Source organism: Erinaceus europaeus, chromosome 1, assembly GCF_950295315.1.
Source record: "Erinaceus europaeus chromosome 1, mEriEur2.1, whole genome shotgun sequence".
In the NCBI taxonomy this organism is placed as follows: domain Eukaryota; kingdom Metazoa; phylum Chordata; class Mammalia; order Eulipotyphla; family Erinaceidae; genus Erinaceus; species Erinaceus europaeus.
Genome location: NC_080162.1, coordinates 74,015,070 through 74,036,182, shown reverse-complemented (window position 1 = coordinate 74,036,182; position 21,113 = coordinate 74,015,070). Strand labels below are relative to the sequence as shown.

At 43.0% G+C, this 21,113-nt stretch overlaps 2 protein-coding genes and 1 non-coding gene across 3 annotated transcripts in view; 1 reads left to right on the top strand and 2 right to left on the bottom strand.

Annotated features, from left to right (window-relative positions):
- Positions 1-281: 281 nt before the first annotated feature.
- Positions 282-21,113, bottom strand: part of TBC1D20 (TBC1 domain family member 20) — a 35,217-nt gene continuing 14,385 nt past the window's right edge. Inside the window, exons 2-8 of the mRNA XM_016188117.2 lie at positions 17,055-17,240; positions 14,710-14,790; positions 9,586-9,772; positions 9,312-9,413; positions 7,931-8,072; positions 3,061-3,248; positions 282-2,844 (exon numbers count right to left, since the gene is read on the bottom strand). Coding sequence (XP_016043603.1) covers positions 2,589-2,844; positions 3,061-3,248; positions 7,931-8,072; positions 9,312-9,413; positions 9,586-9,772; positions 14,710-14,790; positions 17,055-17,240 — 1,142 coding nt within the window. The 3' untranslated portion in view covers positions 282-2,588. The remainder of the gene's footprint in view (positions 2,845-3,060; positions 3,249-7,930; positions 8,073-9,311; positions 9,414-9,585; positions 9,773-14,709; positions 14,791-17,054; positions 17,241-21,113) is intronic.
- Positions 4,212-7,816, bottom strand: LOC103113512 (dolichyl-diphosphooligosaccharide--protein glycosyltransferase subunit 4-like). The gene is made up of 2 exons (XM_007523073.3): positions 7,792-7,816; positions 4,212-4,404 (listed from the first exon to the last, which is right to left on the bottom strand). The coding sequence occupies exons 1-2, from the start codon at positions 7,814-7,816 to the stop codon at positions 4,274-4,276; spliced, it is 156 nt and encodes a 51-aa protein (XP_007523135.1). The 3' UTR covers positions 4,212-4,273.
- On the top strand, positions 7,321-7,427 carry LOC132542693 (U6 spliceosomal RNA). Its single transcript, XR_009553660.1, has one exon. It is a non-coding gene; the product is annotated as a U6 spliceosomal RNA (small nuclear RNA).

The window sequence follows — 21,113 nt, the reverse complement described above, 5'->3', positions numbered from 1 at the left end:
AAAAAATAGTGATTTGCCCTAGGTGAATGTCCCAGCCTACCTGTGCTGTCTCACTGTGCCTTCAGGCAGCAGTTCAAATGTGTAGGTCAAACATCTTGAAGGTTAAGTAGAAATAGGGCTGCAGGAATTGCACAAGCTCTCCAGCAGGTAGAAGCCAGGGTCAACCAAGAACCCAGACCACAGCACAGTCCCAAGCCAAGCATGGGAAGCAGGGAGATATCTAAGTCAGATGTTTTAAGACCAGAGTCTATTTCCAAAAAGTGGTAGATGAGCAGAACAGATTAGTAACCACATATGGCTGTTTATTTCATACACCACTCTGTACAAAATATTTACATATATTCTTTATAGAATAATAAACCACCTGAAGGTAAAAAGATAGTGCTTTTTTCTCATTGGCAGAGGAGAATTCTGATGTCAGCAAAGCTATAATTTCTTCTTTTACCACACAGAAGCAAATTCTACTTGCTTCCTGAACTCAGAAGTTGTAGTCTTGGAACACTGACTGCAAGCAACTCCATTATTCTTCCCCATCATCTCCTTCTAGTTTGTGTATAAGTCTGAGTACCTGCGGCAGGAGGGATCAGTGCTGAGAAGAGGACAAAGTTTGTGATGGAGAAGACTGGCACTGTCACATCATCACCTCTGAATCCTGGAAGAATTTCTTGTCTTTACCACTTTTTAGACTAATCCTTTTCACATCTCACTTACTCCAGGTGGGACTCCTGCTATGGAGAATGACTCATCTCTGAACCACATTTGGTTTTAAAGTGCTTAGTGTAACTCAGCATAGATACTCCTTCCAATTGCTCTGGGCTTGCCAGCTGCCTGGCATGCTAAATGCCCTCCACTCTACATATAGTGGACATGCAGGGAGGATGTGGAGGTCTGGTATAGTAGAGTGGAGTGTTTCTGGCATGTGCATTTTAACAACACATCTGCCAAGAGAGAACAGTGCCCAAAAGACCCGGAAATTAAAAGTACATGGCTGCTTCATACTATATACCCCAATTCTTTAAAGCAGCAAAAGGCACTTTTTTCCCTCCAAGCCAGAGTTAATCTAAAAAAAAAAACACCTGGCTTTGCTTACAGGAAAAGTTGTCCCAGAAGGACTGAACAATCCATCTTGTTCTCTAAGGTCTGGAGAACCCCCAGAAAGCTCGAGGCAGGGGAACTGGCAGTTGCAGGTTTCTACCACACTTGTGCCTACACACAGCAATGTCCCTTACTGAGTATTAGTAAGTTGCCAGTGATATTTCCAACCAGGAAGGAAAGCCCACCAGTTAAGATTAAATCAACTCCCCCCTCAAAAAAAAAAAAAAAAAAAGCCAAGGTAGCGAGTGGGTATCTACATGAGAATAAAAGTAATTTGATGAAAATAGGGAGGATGGAAGGAAAAAAGGAAAACTGGACAAATGGATATCCTGTATATGCAGGGCTGTTTACAATATGATGGATAAACTGAAATGTTCAATAAATGAGTTAGAAAACTTCAGGATTTTATAAACTCAAATTCTGATGAGTATTATTTCTAAAAGTGATACTTATATTTGATTATATATTGTGCTAAAATAGAAATAAATTGTCTTTTATAAGCAAGGCAAGGGGTTTATGGAAAAAAACTGAACAAAAGAAACAAAAAGGCAGGAGAGAAAAAAAAAGTCTGTGCCTGGACCCTAAAATCTAATCCACCTTCCCATTACACTGAAAGTTTCTAAATGATTTCTAGGCTGAAAATAGATATGATTTACCTACTAACCTCGTTCACATCTGTCTGTCTGATTTCTGACCAGCGAGTAGAATAGCTATAAAGATGGGCCAATCTTGGCAGTAGCGCAGCGGGTTAAGCACATATGGCGCAAAGTGCAAGGACTGGCAGAAGAATCCTGGTTCGAGCCCCTGGCTCCCTATCTGCAGGGAAGCTGCTTCACAGGCGGTGAAGCAGGTCTGCAGGTGTCTCTCTTTCTCCCCCTCTGTCTTCCCCTCTTCTCTCCATTTCTCTCTGTCCTATCCAACAACAACAAGGGCAACAAAAGGGGATAAATAAATTTTAAAAAAACTAAGAAAAAAAATTAAAAGATGGGCCAATCTTGTTCCTAGACTAGCATTCTTCTTCCTTTCACTTTCTTTTCAAGGTCCAGCTTCTTTGGCAGCAGCTCCTTTTCCTTTGTCTGAATGATGCAGATAAAATAGGAGGAACTCTGAGGAGGGCATCCAGTGGTCCCACTGACTTACTACTGGGTAGCCAATAGGTTCCTGGTAACCAGGCCCAAGGGGTACTAAATGTAGTCAGGAGCTCAAGAAGCTTCTTCCCTCCAACACAATAGGAAACAGTGGAAAGCACACTCAAAAGCCCACTGTCAGTGAGAATGGAGTTCTATGTCCAGGTCCCCAAGTGTCCAGTGACAAACAGGTTCTGCTATTGGCCTCTGAAGCAAAGGCAAACCACGGACTGGCAGGAAAGGGTGGTAGGAATAGAAAACCCTTGAAAGAAACCCTTTTAATAAAGGAAATTCCACCCCTTCCCGATCCTTCCAAGGAAGGGTGAGATATCAATGTAATGTAAGAGGAAGTATCTTCTCTAGCATTTAAGGAAACAGTTGCAGCTGAAACTTAGGGGCCCACTCAAGGGCACTTTTCACCACAGCCAGAGCAGCTGCTCCAAGTGCAACAGTCAGCCCCATCACTGCCAGTTTCACAAATCGGTTGGTCCTTGGCTTGGTCAGGACATCTTTTGTTCGATCCTCAGGCCGCAGAAGTCCCCGAAACCGCTGCCGCAGCACCATATCAGGCCTCTGCTGAGCTGATGCCAGCTCAAAGTCTTTGAATGTAGAGGCTGCCGTTCTGCAGAAGACAGGAAGAAATGGTATGAAAGAAGGGAAGAAAAGTTAGTGAACAATTACTCAACATTAACCAGGTTTAGGGTGGAGTCATCCATTAGTCAGAAAGCATTTCTTGACAAAGAACTCTGAAATCTATAGTGAAGACTGCACTGACATAAGCTGAGACTTCTAGAAATACTCCTCAACCCCTGATACACACAGCCCTGGTCTCACTCACTTCTCAGCTTGCTGCTGGGCAGCTGCTTCCCGGGCAAGTTCAGATGGGGGGAACTGGACGAAGAGGTCTCCTGCTCTACTGATCAGCGTCTCATAGGGCAGGTCCTGAGGGATCTGGGACAACAGGTGGTGGACTGAAGCCATGTCGCAGTCACAATCCAGGACCTCCTGTTCTCTATATAACACGATCTGTGGGGAGCAGGGCCTTATATTAGAGACTGGAACATATAGAATCTTTGTCACTTTGTCATTTCATTCTCCTTACAGATGTATTTAAATTGGTAACAGTGCTCACCCCAAATGTTCAGGAAACTCTTGAGTCCATTTAGAAAGTAATAATGTAAGTATCTGAGTATTTTACCTATTGGGCTAGCCCTTCCTACTAGAGGCAAACTTCCATCCCATGAGAGGTTAACCAATTAAATAAAGATTATTTTAGAACATGGATGAGGAATGTCCAGTCTACAGATCATGTGTCATTTGGTCTGTGGCAATCACAGGTAGAACTCAAAATTCAATAAATCTAGGAGATTTACTTATTTCGTCATGTCATTTTTAAAATTTATGATTAAAAGTGGTTTAGAAGATCCTGAGAGTATAGTTGCATACTGCACCCACCACAAAGTTCTGTGCCCCCACCCTCCCAACAATAATCACCACAGTTCTTACAAAGTCTTAGTGGCAGTTTGTTTACTTATGGACCTGGTGGTTTTTTTTTTTTGGGGGGGGGACCACAAATATATATACTGGGAGGGAGTAAAAAAAGAAAGCAGCCCCTATAGTGGGCCCTACTCAGTAGCAGCTTCTTGTTCCATAGGGTTAAGGAAGACTGAGGAAATAAAAGTTGTTTGGAAAAATCCAGGTGTGGGGCTGGGTGGCGGCACCCTGGCTGGGCGCACACATTACAGTGCTCCAGGACCCGGGCTTGAGCCCTTGGTCCTCACCTGCAGGGGGAAAGCTTTCTGAGTGGTGAAGCAGGGCTGCAGAAGTTTCTCTGTCTCTCTCCCTCTCTATCACCCCCCCTTCCTTCTTGATTTCTGGCTGTCTCTATCCAATAAATAAATAATTTTAAAAAGAAAAAAGAAAAATCCAGGTGTAGTTACTTTGTATGCTGTGACTGGTAGAAGAGATGAAGGGAAGTGTGAAGGCCCCCTCACATTCTCCATCTTGCCTCAGACTATGTCCTGGAACCCTGGGGTGGTAAAGCACCATTCTCACTCCTGCTTCTTGGGGCTGTTGACTGTCATATAATGATACAGCATGACAAGCAAGAATAGCGACATGTACAGCATGGTGGTGAAGATGGTGAACTTCACATCAGTGATTATCTTGCTCAGGGACTCGGCTCAAATGCCAGCACTACAACAGCTCAAGGGAGAAAGCCCTTTTTTTTTTTTTAAACTTTTTATTATTTATTTATTTATTCCCTTTTGTTGCCCTTGTTTTATTGTTGTAGTCATTGTTGGATAGGACAGAGAGAAATGGAGAGAGGAGGGGAAGACAGAGAGGGGGACAGAAAGATACTTGCAAACCTGCTTTACCACCTGTGAAACAATTCCCCTGAAGGTGGGGAGCCAGGGGCTTGAACCAGGATCCTTAAACCAGTCCTTGCGCTTTGTGCCACCTGCACTTAACCCACTGCGCTACAGCCCGACTCCCCTGCTTTTTTTTTTTTTTAAGTTCAATGTGTTTCAGTTCTTTAAATGCTTTTTAAAAAATTATCTTTGGGGCTGGGCAGTGGTGCACCTGGTTAAGTGCACAGGTTATAGTGCACAAGGACCCAGGTTGGAGCCCCCAGTCCCCACCTGCATGGGGAAAGCTTCACAAGTGGTGAAGCAGGGCTGCAGGTGTCTCTCAATCTCTCTCCCTTCCCTCTTGATTTCTGGCTGTCTCTATCCAATAAATAAAGATAATAAAAAAATAAAAAATAAATTATCTTTATGGGAGTTGGGCAGTAGCGCAGTCGGTTAAGCTCAGGTGGTACAAAGTGCAAGGACCAGTGTAAGGATCCTGGTTCAAACCCCCGTCTCCCCACCTGCAGGAGAGTCGCTTCACAGGCAGTGAAGCAGATCTGCAGGTGTCTCTCTTTCTCTCCCCCTGTATTCCCCTCCTCTCTCCATTTCTCTCTGTCCTATCCAACAATGACAACATCAATAACAACAACAATAACTACAACAATAAAAAAAACAAGGGCAACAAAAGGGAATAAATAAAATATTAAAAAAAACTTATCTTTTATTGGATAGAGACAGCCAGAGAGGGAAGGGGTGATAGAGAAGGAGAGAGAGAGACACCTGCAACCCTGCTTCACCACTCGTGAAGTTTTCCCCAGGCAGGTGGGGACTTGGGGCTTGAACCTGTGTCTTTGTGCACTGTAACATGTGTGCTCAACCAGGTGTGCCACCACCCGGCCCCTGCTTATTTTATTATTTTTTTTTTATTTTTTAAAAACTTTATTTGTTATCGGATAGAGAAAATTGAGAGAGAAGGGGGAGATAGAGAGGAAGAGAGACAGAGAGACACCTGCAGACCTGCTTCACTGCCTGTGAAGGGACTTCCCTGCAGGTGGGGAGCCGGGGGCTTGAACCAGGATCCTGACTGGTTCTTGCGCTTTACGCCACGTGCGCTTAACCCGCTGCGCTACTGCCCGACTCTCTATTATTATTTTTTAACCAGAGCACTGATCAGTTCTGGCTTATGGTAGTGCAGGGGATTAAATCTGGGGCTTTGGAGAATCGAGCATGAGAGTCTCTTTGCATAACCATTATGCTATCTACCTCCACCCTTTAGATAGTTTTTTCCATAGCAATGTTAGGTGCTAATTTTTACTGATAATTTTTTTTTATTTATTAATGAGAAAGATAGGAGGAGAGAGAGAAATAACCATACATCACTCTGGTACATGAATTACCGGGGATAGAACTCAGGACCTTGTGCTTCAGAGTCCAGTGCTTTATCTACTGCGCCACCTCCCAAACCACGATAATTTTTTTTAATTTCAATTTTTTTTTCTATCTTTATCTATTGGATAGAGATGGCCATAAATTTAGAGGAAAGGGGAAACTGAGAGGGAGAGAAACACCTGCAGGCCTTCTTCACCACTTGTGAAGTTTTCCCCCTACAAGTGGGCACCAGGTGCTTGAACTTGGGCCCTTACGCATCATAATGTGTGCTCAATCAGGTGCATTACCACCTGGCCCCTACTGATAATTTTGTATGGGACACAAATTATATTATAAATATTAAAAATGTTCCTGGGGGCCGGTGGTATTAAGTGCACATGGTGCGAAGCGCAAGGACCAGCTCAAAGATGCTGGTTCGAGGTCCTGGCTCCCCACCTGCAGAGGCATTGCTTCGCAACTGGCAAAGCAGGTCTGCAGGTGTCTTTCTCTCCCCCCTTTGTCTACCCTTACTATGTCGATTTCTCTCTGTCCTATCCAACAACAACAATAACAATAAAAACAACAAGGGCAACAAAAATGATAAAAAGTGGCCTTTAGGAGCAGTGGATTAGTAGTGCAGGCACTTCTTCTTCTAGTGTTTGCCCTTCTTCCGTAGCCAGTCAACAGCGTCAGGTTGAGCCTGATGTAAAGTTTCGAGAACCATAGTGATAACCCTGGAAGCAAAAAAAAAAAAAAAAAAAAAAAGTTCCCCATCCCTCTTTTAGAAGGAAAAAAAAGGAAAGAGATTACATGGGGAATTCCAGAACACAAAAAATAGTTCCCAACAATAGAAAAATTCTAATCCCTTTAAAGAATAATGAGAAATCCTGAGAACCCCCATCTCAACTTCCCTACCTCAAAAATTCAGGTCCTTCTAATAACTACTGTGCTCTCCACCCTCACGCTTAACCATAAGCCACCTCAAGTTCCTAGCCTAACACCATACTTCTGTTTTCCTTAAATCCAAAATTGGCAGTTATACTAGTTTCAGAAAAGTCAACAGAACACTGATAATTCAGATAAGCATTTTTTCTTTATTGCTACCAGTATTATTTCTGGGGCTTGATGCCTAAACAATGAATACACTCTTGGTAGCCAGGAATCCTTTCTTTCCTTTTCTTTTTTTCTCCTGTTTGATTTGCTAGGATAGAGAAAAACTGAGAAGGTGATCTGGGAGGTGGTGCAATGGATAAAGCATTGGGGATAAAGCATTTTCAAGCATGAGGTCCCGAGTTCAATCCCCAGCAGCACATGTACCAGAGTGATATCCAGTTCTTTTTCTCTTCTCTCATCTTTCTCATAAATAAATAAAAAATTTAGTGCTTGCTTCAGCAGCATACATATTAAAACTGGAACGACACAGAGAAGATTAGCATGGCCCCTGCGCAAGGATGACACGCAAATTCGTGAAGTGTTCCATATTTTTACATCAATAACAACAACAATAACCACAATAAGACAAGGGAAACAAAAGGGAATAAATAAATATTTTAAAAAATTTAATTTAAAAGAAAGAGAGATAGAGAGAGGGGAGATGGGAGACAGGGAGAGATAGATACTTGTAGCCCTGCTTCATCACTCGTGAAGCTTCCCTCCAGCAGGTGGGGAGTGGAGGGCTTGACCCTTGAGCACTGTGTTTTATGCTTAGCTGGGTGCACCACTACCCAACCCCCAGCATTTTAAAGGTTCAGAATAATTAATCAATAAAAAATTTTGGTTGACTTGTTTTATCAGTATCTCTCAAACTTATTCTTACACAGAGTATTTTTCTCAGTGATGCCTTCATTAACTGCACAGAACCATATCCAGGGACATATTGTCTTTCACATCTTTCTATAATCAACAGGCTTCTCTTTAGGGAAATGAGAAGGCTAGAATGGGTGATGGAGTGAGGGTGACTCTGGTTGCTGACTCATAGCCTATACTTACAACAGCTGCAAAGTAAATGGGCATCAGTGGGTGGCAGGCCAGGAAGAAGTCATATAACCGTACAACATGCCTGAAGTCAGATAGGACATGGCCAAACCAGGTGATGAGCCAGCTGAGGGCAAAGATGGTCCCCACTTCGGCACTAGGAGCAAGAAAATGAATTCAGAGGTCAGGTTCTTTGCTGACTCATCCCTTATTGCTTCTCTAGATTTTTTTCTTTGTGAAAAGGAAGCATTTTGGTAACATGCTCTCTGGAATATTCAGTCACTTAGCTTTTCTGTAGCTTCTCCACAAAATTCAAAATGATTAAAAAGTAACCAGCATTATGGCATTAATACAGGATTCTGCTTGCCTTATCTCACTGAAAGCTCTTCTAATAGCAAACAAATGTTAATTACAGAGTAAGAAAAACAAGCTGCTACTGAAGATATACTGTTTTCAGAGAATTACACTATAATTCTAGTTCTGAGAAAGTCATACCCTTTTGAAGAACATAACCACATATACTTATTAAGACTTGAACACACAATTGTGCTGATTTTGCAGTTGACATGAGAAATGAAAATACCTTGAAATTGTATTTTAAAAAAATGAGACACAGGGGCTGGGTGGTGGCAGATGTATTACAATGCACCAGGACCCGGATTCAAGACCCCAGTCCCTACCTGCAGGGGGAAAGCTTTACGAGTGGTAAAGCAGGGCTGCAGGTATCGCTCTGTGTCTCTCCCTCTCTATCACCCCCTTCCCTCTTCATTTCTGGCTGTCTCTAACCAATAAATAAAATATAATAAAAAAAATTTAAAAAATAATGAGACACTAGCTAAGAACACATTTCTGATTTTTAAAAATCTTGAGATTTGCAAAGAAATACTGCTTCTCCTTTGTACTAGGGAATTAAAACCACCCACAGATGGTTTTGTCTTTCTTGCCAATAGATCCTATAGAAGTCTTAACTTCTCCCAAAGTCTATCTTGACATATATACCTTATCTCTCCCTACTAGATATAAACTCCTCAAAGACATGGGCTGTGATATTTCCTTTATCCCTGAAAGGTCATAGCACCTAAAATGAAAGATTATAGCATCTAAGCACTGGTAACTAGAAAAGGATAGCCCAGAGGAGCATAACACTAATCAATATAAGACGATGGAGCTGGAGAGATAGCACAGTGGTTATGCAAAACAACTTTCATGCCTCAGGCTCTGAGTTACCAGGTTCAATCCCCAGCACCACCATAAGCCAGAGTTATGGGGTAGGGTGGGGTGGGGATATATATATATATATGATAAGATTGATTTGTAAGGAAGAAACAGAAGCTTGAAGAAAGCTGAAGTGATATGTGTTGTGAATGTACATACAGAGATCTAAACACATACATACCTTTGCATGAAGTCATGGAGTTCTGGATTCACCTGGTCAATGATGGGCATCAGATAGTTTAATATATGCCTGGTGTTGTCCATGGTTGGATCCATGAAATCCCTAGAGGGAGACAACAAACCTCAATAAGGTTTATCAGATCAAATACTTAGACCAGAGATGGGGGCCAAATCTATAGAAAGAACTGATTAGAAAATAGGCTGAGGAGTTAACCCTGGGGGGGGGGGCGCTTGGGGAGTAATACATATCCTCTTATGTCTCTCTGCACTAGTACCTGAGGTGGTGGGTAGACAATTTTTCTACCAGCGATGTTGCCAGCTTTTCGCCTACCACCAGCAAAAACGTGACCACAATGTCATGGTAGCCCTGGTAGTAGTGTAGCTGTGGGTTGCGCTCCAAAATGAGGAGAATGATATCAATCAGTTCTTCCTGGAGCCCTTCTCTCTGTTCTTCTGGCATGCCTGGGGAGGAAAATGAAGGGAAGATGTTCTTAAACATAGCATGCAGCCTATTAACACAGAGGTTAGGGAGACAGTAACGGATGTTCGGATAATTTGTTTAATAAAGAAAATAGTGGGTCGGGTGGTAGCACAGTGGGTTAAGTGCACATGGTGCAAAGCAAGGACTGGTGTAAGGATGCCGGTTCAAGCCCCCAGCTCCCCACTGCAGGAGGGTCAATTCACAAGTGGTGACGCAGGTCTGCAGGAGTCTACCTTTCTCTCCCCCTCTGTCTCCCTTCCTCTCTCGATTTTTCTCTGTCCTATCCAACAACAACATCAATGACAACAATAACAATAATGATAAACAACAAGGGCAACAAAAGGGAAAAATGGCCTCCAGGAGCAGTGGATTAAAGTGCAGGCACCGAACCCCAGCAATATGGAGGCAAAAAAAAAAAGAAGAAATCCTATGGGGCAGGGTAGTGGCACAACCAGTTGAGCACATACATTACCATGCATAAAGATCCAGATCCAGGTTCATGTCCCTGGTCCCCACCTGCAGGGGAGAAGCTTCACGAGTGGTGAAACAAATATTGCAGGTGTCTTTCTTTCCCTCTTAATGCCCCCTGCCCTACTCCCTCTCAATTTCTCTCTGTTCTATCAATTAAAATTAAAATAAAAAAAAGGAAAAATGGCCACCAGGAGAGGTGGATTTGTTGTGCAGGAAATGAGTTCCACCGATAACACTGGTGGCAGTAAAAATAATAAAGAGAAAGAAAGAAAGTGTGGTCCTAGAGGTGACACAGTGATAAAGCTTTGGACTCTCAAGCATGAGGTCCTGAGTCTGATCCCCAGCAGCACATGTACCAGAGTGATGTCTGGTTCTTTCTCTCTCTCCTTCTATCTTTCTCATAAATAAATAAATAAAATTTTTATTAAAAAAAAAAAAAAGAGCGGAGTCGGGTAGTGGCGCAGTGGGTTAAAGTGCAGGTGGCGCAAGACGCAAGGACCAGTGGAAGGATCCCAGTTCGAGCCCTGGGCTCCCCACCTGCAGGGGAGTCGCTTCACAGGTGGTGAAGCAGATCTGTAGGTGTCTTTCTCTCCCCGTCTCTGTCTTCCCCTCCTCTCTCCATTTCTCTCTGTCCTATCCAACAGCGACAACATCAAGAACAACAATAATAACCACAAAAATAAAAAACAACAAGGGCAACAAAAGGGAATAAATAAGTAAATGTTTTTTTTTAATTTAAAAAGAAAGAAAATAAACTACAATTTGGAAAAACAGACTAGACTTTATACAGTATTGATAGAGCCTGGCTATATATATAGGAAAGAGTCAATGATTAGCAGTCCTTTAAAAATTTTTTAACATTTATTTATTCCCTTTTGATCTTGTTGTTTTATTATTGTAGTTATTATTGATGTCGTTGTTGGACCCTACTCCCAATGATTAGCAGTCTTTTTTTTTCATTATTATTTATTTATTCCCTTTTGTTGCCCTTATGGTTGCAATCATTAGCAGTCTTACAGTGGGGGAACCTACAAATGCCATCTTAACCAAATCACTACTGTTCACATTGTTAATTGTATGAGTTTTTTTTTTAAATTTTTTTATATTTACTTAATTTATTTATTCCTATTGTTGCCCTTGTTGTTTTATTGTTGTAGTTATTATTGTTGTTATTGATGTCATCGTTGTTGGATAGGACAGAGAGAAATGGAGAGAGGAGGGGAAGACAGAGAGGAAGAGAGAAAGAGACACCTGCAGACCTGCTTCACCGCCTGTGAAGTGACTCCCCTGCAGGTGGGGAGCCGGGGTTCGAACCGGGATCCTTATGCCAGTCTTGTGCTTTGCGCCACCTGCGCTTAACCTGCTGCGCTACAGCCCGACTCCCGAGGTTTTTTTTTTTTAATATTTATTTATTTTCCCTTTTGTTGCCCTTGTTTTTTTTTTATTGTTATTGTAGTTATTGTTGTTGTTACTGATGTCATCGTTGTAATACATGCGCTCGACCAGGTGTACCACCACTTGCATCCCCGGGTTTAATTATTGACACTAACAATAGTCAGAGCTGAGGGGGCCAGGCGGTAGTGCAGTGGGTTAAGCACACATGACATGTAGTGCAAGGACCTGAAGTGTAAGGATATGAAGTTTAAGGATCCTAGTTCCAGCACCCAGCTCCCCACCTGCGGGGGAGGGGGGGGAGGGGGGTCCTCTTCACAAGCGGTGAAGCAGGTCTGCAGATGTTTGTGTATCTTTCTCTTCGCCCCTCTTTCTTCCCCTCCTCTCTCAGTTTCCCTCTGCCCTATCCAATAACAATGACAGCAATAATAACAGCAACGATAAACAACAAGGGCAACAAAATGGGAAAAATGTCCTCCAGAAGCAGGCACCATAACCCTGGAGGCAAAAACAAAACAACAAAAAATAGTCAGAGCTGATTGATGTTCTTTGTAGCTATTATTGTTGTTGTCGTTGTTGGATAGGACAGAGAGAAATGGAGAGAGGAGGGGAAGACAGAGAGGAGGAGAGAAACATAGACACCTGCAGACCTGCTTCACCGCCTGTGAAGCGACTCCCCTGCAGGTGGGGAGCCGGGGTTCGAACCGGGATCCTTATGCCGGTCCTTGTGCTTTGCGCCACCTGCACTTAACCCGCTGCGCTACAGCTCGACTCCCTGATTGATGTTCTAACAACAACAACAACAAAAAGTAACAATGCATTTTTTTCTAAACATCATGAAACATCACAGGAAGGACTAATGATCCAAAGATGTAGTTGTAAAAAAGGGAGCCTTTCTAGACGGCTATTTCAGAATATGCAGTTAGTTCGAAGAGTAGACAGTATGGATCCTCAGTTCAAGTGGCTTTTAGTATGAAAAAATACCGAACCTTGGCATTACAAAACATCTTAGAAAGGTATAAAACATAGCTTTCCTATACTATCAGCTTTTCCAGTGGAAAATATATTGTGAGGGAGCAGGTTGGTGGACACATGGTTGAGTGCACATGTTACAAAGAGCAATGACTCAAGTTCAAACACCTAGTGTGCATGTGGGAAGCTTCATAAGCAGTGAAAAAGTGCTGCAGGTGTCTCTCTTCCCCTTTCTATCTCCCCTTCCCTTTTGATTTCTGTCTCTATTGAATAAATAAAGGGACAAAGGGATAAAGAACAGGAAAGCTTCCAATGGATACGGAACTCCAGTGGTGGGAATTGTACCCCTCTTATCCTACAGTCTTATTAATAATTATTAAATAAAAATTATTAAATCAATAAAAATACTCTTATTAATAATTATTAAATCAATTAAAAAATCAATTAAAAAATCAAAAAATTATTAAATCAATAAAAAAATACTCTGAGGAGACAGCATAATGGTTAGGTAAAAAGATTTTTATGTCTAAGGCTTTGAAGTACCAGGTTCAATCCCCAGCACCACCATAAACCAGAGCTGAGCAATACTCAGGTGTTCTCACATTTTTTTTTTTTGCCTCCAGGGTTATTGCTGGGGCTCAGTGCCTGCACCATGAATCCACTGCTCCTGGAGGCCAATTTTTCCCCCTTTTGTTGCCCTTGTTGTTGCAGCCTTGTTGCGGTCATTATTGTTGTTGTTGATGTCGTTCGTTGTTGGATAGGACAGAGAGAAATGGAGAGAGGAGGGGAAGACAGAGAGGGGGAGAGAAAGATAGACACCTGCAGACCTGCTTCACCGCTTGTGAAGCGATTCCCCTGCAGGTGGGGAGCCAAGGGCCTGAACCAGGATCCTTATGCCAGTCCTTGCACTTTGCGCCACGTGCGCCTAACCTGCTGCGCTACCGCCCGAACCCCTGTTCTTACTCTTATTCTCGCTCTCCTCTCTCCTGAGCTTGATCCCCTAGACCGCATATGCCAGAGTAAGCTAGATTCCTTTTTCATTAATAAAAGTAAACAGTAATTTTTTTTTTCTTTTAAGGAATGTAAAATCACATGGAAAGAATAACATGGACTAAAGTCACAAAAATGAAAAAGATAGAAAGGGGCTAAAAGGGAAAACAGCTTATCTGGAGAACAAAAAAGATTATCAGTCTTATGATGTTTCATCCAAATTAGCAGGAAAGGAAAAGGGGACTAGATTGGATCATGGGACTACTTTTCTCCCCCATTATTTTATTGGGGAAGTAATGATTTATAAGACAGTTACTGACACATGGCTTCAATCTCTTACTTCTCTGTGTAGGTTTCTGCACACCCTCCTACTATATACACATGCATACATATAAATACTGAAATTATCTTGGTAGGCTACTAGCTATATAGCAATCACAAGAACCGCTCTAGGGGAAAATGGTACAAGCAGGAAAGATGGTCCTTTAAAAGACAAAATCCAAGTCAGAAGAGTGAAACAATGAATTTGAGACTCCATTTATTGTTCCTTTAAGCAATTGTGTTCTCCTCAGGAACCTAATGTTACAATTGCCAAAGGAGGGAAAAATGGAGACAGAAATAAAACTCTTTTAAACAGACAAGAATAGCTTTATTTCTTATTCAGAAGACCTAATATATGTACGATAACTCTATTAATAAACATAGCTAGCTGAAGGTATTAGAATTTCTTGCTAATGCCCACTTCTAAACCTATATGATTCTTCAGGGCCAGACAGATGGAGTTAATAATTCCTATGAAGTTTCTACCATGGCTCTTATGGGAAAAATTCCTTTCTCTCACCAACTCTATGTTAAGAGGAATTGTGTTTGGCCTAGGCTTTCACAGTGGAGGTCAGAATGTAAATAAGTCAATGAAAGAATGACTCAGTAGATTGTGTGGTACAGGGTCCTGCATGTTAGGTGACACTGTGTACTGGGATGGAAACTCCAAGACTAGCAAGCACCAACACAAGAAGGACTAGAAAATGCCAAAACAAGAAAGTAAATGCAACTGGGTCAGAAAGTTTTAAGCAAGACCAAGAGAGCTTCTTACCAGGAGGGAACCGTCTTAAAGACCGTCTGACATCCAGCAGCACTTGCTGATAGTCTTTGCTCATCTGTCGTAAGTCCTTCCCTATAGAAGGAAAGGGAACTGTTATTGCAAGAATGTCTGAGAAGCCAGATCAGCAGCAAAACATTCTGGTATGACACCAAAGGCCTGGAGGACATACTTTGGCTTTTTTTCTAAAGAGGAAATAACTCCACATACAACATTTTGAGAAGAATCTCATGTTTGGTTCTAAATGCACCATATTCTGCAAGCCATAGTGACCATGGAAGAAACATAAGAATATTCAGGAGGCCACTGAGTGAAGTGGAAATAAAAACAGTAGAGGGGAGGTGGGCGGGAGAACATTGGATTAAGTGCACGTGGTGCAAATTGCAAGGACCTGCGTAAGGATCCCAGTTTGAGCCCCCGACTCCCCACCTGCAGGGGCATCACTTCACAAGTGGTGAAGCAGGTATGCAGGTGTCTATCTTTCTCTCCCCCTCTGTCTTTCCCTCCTCTCTCCATTTCTCTCTGTCCTATCCAACAATGACATCAATAACAACAACAATAACTACAACAATAAAACAAGGGTAAAAAAAGGGAATAAATATTTAAAAAAACAACAGTAGAGGGGCCAGGCTGTGGTGTACCTGGTTAAGCGCATACATTATAGTGCGTAAGGATCCGGGTTCAAGCCTCTGGTCCCCAACTGCAGGGGAAAACTTCACGAATGGTGAAGCAGGGCTGTAGGTGTCTCTGATACCCCTCTCCTTTCTCAATTTCTCTCTGTCTCTATCCAATGATAAATAAATAAGATTTTTAAAAAAGAATAAAGGGGGAAAAAAGGAAAGAAAGGGAGAAAGGAATAAAGGAAGGAAGGAAGGGAGGAAGGAAGGAATGAAGAAAGAAAGAAAGAAAGAAAGAAAGAAAGAAAGAAAGAAAGAAAGAAAGAAAGAGAAGTCACAGAGCTGGGTGGTGGCACACCTGGTTAAGCACACACGTTACAATGTACAAGGACCCGGGTTCAAACCCTCAGTTCCCACCTGCAAGGGGAAAGCTCTATGAGTGGTGAAGCAGGGCTGCAAGTGTTTCTCTGCATCTCTTCCTTTCTGTCAGCCCCTTCCCTCTCAATTTCTAGCTGTCTCTATCCAATAATAAATAAATAAATTTTTAAAAAGAGAGAGAAATAAGGAGGCTCTGGTTCTAAGGTAGTCACTGTACATCACTGGGAAACACCAATGTTCATAACTGCAAAACTGGGATAATTTTGTCCATAAGTACCTCTCATGTTACTAAAAGAATCAAATAAGATCATGAATGAAGGGCAGGAGAGAGAGAATAGTGATTATAAAAAGACTATCATGGGGAGTCAGGCGGTAGCGCAGCGGGTTAAGGGCACATGGCACAAAGCACAAGGGCCGGTGTAAGGATCCCGGTTTGAGCCCCCAGCTCCTCACATGCAGGAAGTCGCTTTGCAAGCAGTGAAGCAGGTCTGCAGGTGTCTATCTTTCTCTCCTCCTCTCTGTCTTCCCCATCTCTCTCCATTTCTCTCTGTCCTATCCAACAACAACAACAGCTATGACAACAATAACAACTACAACAAGCAAAACAATAAGGGCAACAAAATGGGAAAAATAGCCTCCAGGAGCAGCGGATTCATAGTGCTGAGCCCCAGCAATAACCCTGGAAACAAAAAAAAAAGACTATCATGGGGTAGAGGAGACAGCATAATGGTTATGCAATAAGACTCTCTTGCCTGAGGGTCCAAGGTCCCAGCTTCAATCCCCACCCCACCATAAGCCAGAGCTGAGCTGTGTTCTGATTTAAAAGAAAAAAATAAAATAAAAATAAAACAAAGACTTTTAGATCTGAGGCTCTGAATTTCCAGGTTTAGTTCCCCTCCACACCACCATAAGCCAGAGCTAAGCAGACCTCTGATTTTTTTTTTTTATTAATAAATAAAAAGATCATGAATGTGGGGGTCAGGCAGACAGCACGGTGGTCAAGTAAAAAGAGTTTCATGTCTGAGGCTCCAAGGTCTTAGGTTCAACCCCTGGTACCACCATAAACTGGAGTTGATTAATTAAAAATAAATAAATAATAATAAACATGAGTGTGGAAACTAGAAGAACTTTAACATTTGTGATATCTTAGAAGCACTGAGCTGTTCAGAAAGGAATATTAAAATAGAATGGGCCTAGAAAAAATAAAAAATAAATAAAAAGAAAAAGAATGGGCCCAAGTACATCTACTCTTAAGTCTGAAGTGAGCATAAGAACCAGATTCCCAAAATAACTTTTCACTTGTCTCCTGAACACTCTTACCTCACAGGATACCCCTTCTCTTACCTGATATAAGAGGTGGGTCATTGGTGTTGACATTGAGGAGCTTGGGCCATACTTTTTGCCTGATCTCATCAGTTAGGAGCCCTCCTTCACTGATGGCCATGCGCCTGAGGGCAGCCACATCAGTGGGCTCACTGTTCAGGGCCTGGTATATGTCTGCTACCTTCTTTTTCCTTTTGGCATTGAAATCTGCAAAACAAATGGGACAAGGCATTAAGCACACATTCAGCATATGTGGGTTTTTTTGGGGGGGAGGGTGGGGTGATGCTAAGGTCTCCTTTGTGATTTTACTGTTCTAGGCAGCTTTTTCATTCATTCAGAGACCACTGCAATGGTACCTCCCAAGGCTCCAACCTGGGCTGCATGTACACTCTACCTGGTGATCTCTCTCTCCAGCCTGTATATATTTTCTGTCCTTTGGTTTAAAATATACTTTGTATCTAATTTTTTTAAATATCTCCTCTTTTTTTTAAACTTAATTTTTTAAAAAATATTTTATTTATTTTATTTTTGAGAGAGACAGAGAGAAACACCAGAGCACTGCTTAGGCCTGGTTTATGGTGGTGCTGGGGACTGAACCTGAGATTTTGGGGCCTCAGGCATGAGAGTTTGTTGCATAACCATTTTGCTATCTCCCCTGCCCCCACCTAAACTTATTTTTTTATTATCTTTGTTTATTTATTGGAATAGAGACAGAAATCAAGAGGGAAGGGGGAGACAGAGAGGAAGAGAGACAGAGAGACACCTGTAGCACTGCTTCACGACTTGCAAAGCTTTCCCCCTGCAGGTGGGGACCAGGAGCTCAAACCTGGATCCTTGCACTGTAACAGGTACACTCAACCAGGTGAGCCACAACCCAGTCCTAAGCCCATCCTTCTAACTCTTTACTGAGGAGGGGAGAAGGGGAGAGGAGAGATGGGGAAAATACCACAATATTGCTTCAGCATTCACGAAGCTCCCCCAGTGCTGTTCATGTGCTCCTATATGGTGTTAGAGCTGGAACCCAAAGCCTCGCACATGACAAGGTATGTGTTCTATTAGGTAAGTTACTGGGGTCAGCAGGTGGCTCACTGGATACAGAGCACACATTCCTGAACAAAGTTTCATTCAGGTGGTAGCAGAAAGAGAAAGAGAGACACACAAGAGTACAGAAGCTTATTTAGTACTGGAACACCTCCCATGTGATGTTGGAGCTCAAACCAGGCCACACACATAGTAAGCCACACAGTGGTGAGCTCTCTCTCCAGTCCAAAGTAACTGTTTTTTACACATATTAGTTACTGGTGGTCAGGAAGTATGTTTTAAGCATCTTAACATTCTTCTGTGATAGTTTATTATTTATACAGTGACATATTTTACTGTTTAAATTACTTTTTAAGAAACTAAGTTTGTCATTGATGTGTATTATATTACAATATTCTATTTAAAACATTGGGGTAATAGGTTCTCAGAGTTTTATACAGAATGTCTACTTTTATGTAACAAACTATTAATAACAAATAAAATTATTTTTAAAAGACAGTACATTTTTAGAAACACAAACATAAGAAAGGTCAAACACCATCTAAGAAATGTCAATAGCAAGGGTAAAAAATTAAAAGTAAATAATTAAAAGGGAAAAAGTAGCCCATGAGGTGAGGCAATGGATAAGACAATGGGCTCACAAGTATCAGGTTCTGAGTTTGAACAACAGCACTGCATATGCCAAAGTGATGCTCTGGTCCTTTTACCCCACTCTTTCATAAATACGTAAATAAATAAATTTAAGAAGATCATTTTCTTTTAAAGTAGGAAAGTAATTAAAAGATAATGCGTAGGGAGCAGGGAGATAGTTCAGTGGTAGAACATTCGTGTTGCATACATGAGGTACTGCTAGCACAATATGGGACCAACAAAAACAAAATGAATAAATCGTGGAACAGTGCTTTTAGTTCTCCTTCTCCTCCTTTTCTCTCTCTCCCTCAGAATGGAAAAAGAAAAAGGGCTTGTGAGGAGGCTCCATAGTATGTGTAGACATCCAGAGTTCAAAGACTATTTACTTTACCTGGCCAAGCAATAGTATAGCAGTTATACAAAAGACTTTTATGCCTGAGACTCTGAGGTCCCAGGTTCAAGCTCCAGCATCACCATAAACCAGAGCTGAACAGTACTCTGGAACAGAAAAGAAAGAGAAAAAGAAAGGGAGGGAGGGAGGGAGGGAGGAAGAAAAAAAAGGAAAGGAAAAGAAAGGAGAGGGGAGGGGAGAGGGGGAAGGGGAGGGGAGGGGTGAGGGGGAAGAGATGGGGAGGGGTGAGGGGGAAGAGGAGGGGAGGGGAGAGGGGGAAGGGGAGGGGAGAGGGGGAAGAGATGGGGAGGGGTGAGGGGGAAGAGGAGGGGAGGGGAGAGGGGGAAGGGGAGGGGAGAGGGGGAAGGGGAGGGAGGGGAGAGGGGGGAAGAGGAGGGGAGGGGAGAGGGGGAAGGGGAGGGGAGAGGGGGAAGGGGAGGGAGGGGAGAGGGGGGAAGGGGAGGGGATGGGGGAAGGGGAGGGGAGGGGATGGGGGAAGGGGAGGGGAGGGGAGAGGGGGAAGGGGAGGGGAGGGGAGAGGGGGAAGGGGAGGGGATGGAGGAAGGGGAGGGGAGGGGAGAGGGGGAAGGGGAGGGGGTGGGGGAAGGGGAGGGGAGGGGAGAGGGGGAAGGGGAGGGGATGGAGGAAGGGGAGGGGAGAAGGGGAAGGGGAGGGGAGGGCGGAGGGGAGGAGGGGGGAGGGGAGGAGGGGGGAGGGGAGGGGAGAGGGGAGGGGAGGGAAGGGGAGGGGAGGGGAGGGGAGGGGAGGAGAGGGGAGGAGAGGAGAGGAGAGGAGAGGAGAGGAGAGGGGAGGGGAGGGGAGGGGAGGGGAGGGGAGGAGAGGAGAGGAGAGGAGAGGAGAGGAGAGGGGAGGGGAGGGGAGGGGAGGGGAGGGGAGGGGAGGGGAGGAGAGGAATAAAAAGGGAAAAAGACTGCTATGTATGAAGCTAACCTGAGAATTATTGAAGAATGTAATTTAAAAGTCTTCACTGCTAAACCTTGGCTTCCAATGGTGCTGGAGTGTGAAACTGGAACCTTTGGTGCCTCAAGCATGAAAGTCTTTCTGTATAACCACTGTGCTATTTATTTCCCCAGTCATGAAGGGTACAATTTTAAAAGGGTAGGCTTGGGCTGGGAAGATAGTGTAAGGGCTAAGCAAAAAAATTTTCATGTCTAAGGTTCTGAGGCCTCAGGTTCAATGCCCAGCACCACCAGAAGCCAGAGCTGAATAGCAGTCTGGTAAAATAAAATAAGAATAAATAAAAAAGATAAAAAGGGGAGGACTTTGAGAAGCTGGGAGGGAGGGGTAGAGACAAGTATAGTTCTGGGGAGACAGCACAATGGTTATGCAAAAAGCTTTCATGTCTAAGGCACCAAAGGCCCTAGGTTCAATCCCCAGTATCCCCATAAGCCAGAGCTGAGCAGTGCTCTAGAAAAAGAGAGAGTATAGAGATAAGAAACACAAGGTCATAACAACAACAATAATAACTACAATAACAATAAGAAACAAGGGCAACAAAAGGGAAAATAAATAACTATTAAGAAAAAAGAAACACAAGGTCTTTTCATTTAACAGTAAGTAGACTTAAAATTTTTTTATGTAGAGAGTTGGGAGGTAGCACAGCAGGTTAAGTGCACGTGGCACCAAGTGCAAGGACTGGTGTAAGGATCCCGGTTTGAGCACTCGGCTCCCCACCTGCAGGGGAGTCGCTTCACAGGCGGTGAAGCAGATCTGCAGGTTTCTCTCTTTTTCTCCCCCTCTGTCCCCCCCCTCCATTTCTCTCTGTCCTACCTAACAATAATGACGACATCAATAACAATAATAACTACAACAATTAAAAAAAACAAGGGCAACAAAAGGGAAAAATAAATATAAATTAAAAAAAAATTTATGTAGCATATAATAGAGCCAAGGTTCTAGAGTTCACAAAAAATTTAAAGATAATGAACCAGCATAAGGATCCCGGTTCCAGCCCCCGGTTCCCCACCTGTAGGGGAGTCGCTTCACAAGTGGTGAAG